The sequence below is a fragment of the Atta colombica genome, unplaced genomic scaffold (genome assembly GCF_001594045.1).
Source record: "Atta colombica isolate Treedump-2 unplaced genomic scaffold, Acol1.0 scaffold52, whole genome shotgun sequence".
Classification (NCBI taxonomy): domain Eukaryota; kingdom Metazoa; phylum Arthropoda; class Insecta; order Hymenoptera; family Formicidae; genus Atta; species Atta colombica.
Window position 1 is genome coordinate 578,669 of NW_017259542.1, and position 3,999 is coordinate 582,667.

General features: G+C 27.9%; 1 protein-coding gene across 1 annotated transcript in view; it reads right to left on the reverse strand.

The window, feature by feature from the left end:
* Positions 1-3,999, reverse strand: part of LOC108691768 (voltage-dependent calcium channel type A subunit alpha-1-like) — a 128,455-nt gene that overhangs the window by 59,474 nt on the left and 64,982 nt on the right. Inside the window, 2 exon segments of the mRNA XM_018199671.1 lie at positions 51-166; positions 2,381-2,484. Of these exon segments, the coding sequence (XP_018055160.1) occupies positions 51-166; positions 2,381-2,484 (220 nt within the window).

A 3,999-nucleotide genomic window follows, 5' to 3' on the forward strand; every position in this document is an offset into this window, starting at 1 on the left:
GAATTTCGTTCTTTTTTAATTCAAGTGTTTTGTCAGTCAATTATTCTAACCTGCTTTGCAGATCCAATTGAGATAACAATTTAGTTCGCGCTCAAGCTGCTGCTGTCTTCGCAATATCAGGAAGGACTGCCGGTTCTCCACCTTTTCTTTCTCCTTCGCAAACTCTCTATAAGCGTGATACAGATTATATAGCAGCTTATTCAGGAGCATGAAAACTAAATTTACCAGAGGATTTCAGGCATTCCACCGTTAGTATTCTAGCGAATATATCTTGTTTAATAAATCAACAATATTTATTCATTTAGGAAAAATGTCATTGAGAGCATTAAAAAAAATTTTTTTTGTTTATTCTTTCGAATTCTTCAAACTAGCTTACGCATGAGCTTAACACGTATCATACACGAGATTATAATGGATTCATTAATCACTACTGTTGCTTATACTTTAATCTCTCTTAATCAAAATTTAAAATATCTAATGTTAATTGTACTAATATCTAATGTAAATATGTCTAAAAATTCATTTCTATAAATATATAATTTGCATGGTATTCTCATCGTGTTTAGCACTAAAAAATTCCTATTTTTTTTCACATTAAAAGGCATATATAATCTTATATGTACAATATTAACAAGAATCATATAATTAGAGATATTAAATCAACTGTAATTTACGAATGAAGAAATGCTAAAAAAATTTTTTTAATAAAAAAAAAAGATGAATAATATTTAAGGTTATTAACTAATTTTACTACAAACTAGTATATTTAATTTAAATGTTTGAAGGTGGCTCAATAATACAAATATAAATAATAGGGAGCATACAGCCACAACGACAGATGTTAAAACGAAAATCATATATTTAATATTATTATATAAAAACGTAGACGTTTCGGTTAAGATTTGACCATCATCAAGTACATCAAGATGACAAATAAAGAAGACATAAAGAATTACAAAAAAAATTTAATTAATTACGCAATAATTAATGCATAATCACTGTCATCATTGCAATTACTCTTATGTAGGATAGACAAAGAAATTAAAGACGCGTTTAAAAGAATACATATGGTAAACGAATTAAAAAAAACCTTCAAATTTTTTGTTATCTCTCGTCACAAACTTGATCACGATCATACGATTGATTGGAGAAATGCTTTCTTGACTCAGAACAATTTTATTATAAAAGGATGGTCTCCGAGATGATACATATTAAACGACAAGAAAATGGTTTAAATAAACAGAGTGACACAAAACGTTTTCCTGAAATCTATCTACCAATCATTGAAAAAAATCCCAATAGAACTACCTTTTCCACTATCTTTTTCTCTCCTTTCCTTTCACATTATATAAAATACTGTCGAGCTAGGATCTTCTGACAAAAATTTTTCTTATCATTTTTTCAGATTGTTTTTGTTTTTTAAATTGTGTTATTTACTCGGAGTTACATTTGCGAGAATTTGTGTCAAAAAATACGTGGTAAGCGAGTGTTAATGTGAATTTAGATTAATTTTTATGAATAATTAATATATTGTCTAAAATTTAAATTATTAAAAAGCGTCTTTCTTTTCTTTTAATTTTTAAATAGAATCTGGAAATTCCGTATTCTCACACGAAGTCATTTTTTGCTTCCTTTAAAAAGGAATCATAAACGGAACAGATTAATCGCCAAAGGTATTAAAAAATTTTTTTTGATTTCGTTCTCTGGACCTTATTTTACTCGATTAACTATAGCGATTGATAAGCGATTGAAACATTCTTTTACTATCTTATTGACTTGCGATTGTTATTTTTAATTTTACGTATTTCTTCTATTCGTCATCTTGATACTGTATCACTATCTTTTTGACTAGCGATTTTTACGTAATTAATTAAATTTTTTTTTTATTTGTCATCTTGTACTGATGGTCAAATCTTGACCGAAACGTCTACGTTTTTATATAATAATGTTAAGTATATAATTTTCGTTTTAACATCTGTCGTTGTGGCTGTATGCTCTCTATTATTTATATTTGTAATATATTTAATTTATTTTATACTTCTAATCTCACGGCAATGCTGAATAAACTAAAAGAATACGATTTATTGCACACTAATGTCAGGCAACGTCTGTTAATTGAAAACCTGCTTGAGATCCATTTTAAGTAGGAACTGAACGCAGTGGTAAAGAGTTGTTTGCTGCGTCTCTTCGCTTTCCGATAAGCTGTCCGCCGTTCGACGCGCGCTCTTTCATTAGAAAACTCCCTGACGAGGAAAGAAAATCATTCTGAAATAATCGGATTTCGCGATCTTGCCGAATGGGAGACGCGAATATCGCTCCAAAAAAAATTGTCACTGGGCGGAAAGACTGCGGAATGTTGTCAGGAGAAACATATACTCACCCGCTCAAGACACCAAGAACTAAGTTCAGCATGAAGAATGATCCAAGAATGATCAATGGTATAAAGTAAATCCAGTTATACGCGCTGCCAATAGCGTCATTTGTCTGCAAATTCGATCGGAATATGTAGTAATGTCGCGTATATACATACGTACCGATTACATAAGACCGAAGGTATTAATTAACAGCAAAAGTTATATATGCAACACTGGCATTGTAATCTCTCTCTATATCAAACACGATGTGATAAATGTGATCGTCCGAGTTTGAGAACTTTATTCATCGAATTTATTTATCATTATTCGATAATATTTTATTTCCTTTCATAAAGAAAAGTTTTATCCCATATGAAGGGAAGATCTAATCTAAAAAAAACATCATAGATTAAAAATTCGTCGATCACATTTATGCAAGACAACATCTTTAGGAAACTTCAGTATCGCTGGTGGTAATTCGTGGAAAAAGGACGAGAGAAACATGCTATTCTTTATAATTCTTATAATATGAGAGAAACTGATTTGAATTATTCGCTATACTTATCTACTCGTTATTTGCTATCTTGAAGAAGAATTTACGGGTTTTCAAATATTTAACACATTAACTGCGATCAGTTAAAATTTTTTAAAACGTTTATAAAAAATAATCATATAATAAACAAATCAATATAAAATTTTGAATAACCATAAAAGATAATAAAATGTAAAATAAAAAGTCTATTGTTTAACACATTATCCATGGGAATGTAATCTCTCATTTAATCATATGATATAATATTTTATTATTATTATGCTTGTGATATTATGAGAAAATTCTCTTGTGATATATACAATAAAATATTCACAAAGCAGACAACGTGTTAAATTAAGATATGTCGAAATTTATAGTTTAAAAACTATACTAGATCTGTTTTTATAAAAAATCTTCAAGTATATATATATGTATATATTTTCGAAGCATGGCATTTTCTTCTGATTGACGTTTTACCGCGGGCTACTCTATGTTATAAAAAAATCGATGAAGTAATCGAAATTTTTCCGAGATTTCAGTAAATAAATATGATTATGTTACAGACGATGGAATTATGTTGAAGGGTTTCGAAATAATCTATTATTTACAATGAGATTATAAACAACTTTTTATTGTGTCTGACTCTTTCGTGATAGATAAATTTTGTTATTTTCTTTAAAATTATGTAAAAGTATAATAATTTTTAATCTTTTAATGCTATAATATGAATTAAATATGTATAATATGAATTAAAAGGAAAAGAATTATTAGTAGAATATTTTTTTGTTGATCATGAAAGAGTCAATAGATCGGAGGATTTCAAATATAACAATAAAATGGATCCTCCGTGATCTATTGACTGAACATTAACTCTTTCGTAATCAACAAAAAAATATTTTATTAATAATTCTTTTCCTTTTAACTCATATTATACATATTTAATTTATCTTAATTATAGATTAATTTATATATTAAAAGATTAAAAATTACTTTTACATAATTTTAAGAAAAATAACAAAATTTATCTATCACGAAAGAGTTAGACATAATAAAAAGTACAATTAACATCGAATATTGAAACATCGAAAAAGATGGCTGGAACTGACAATGTTA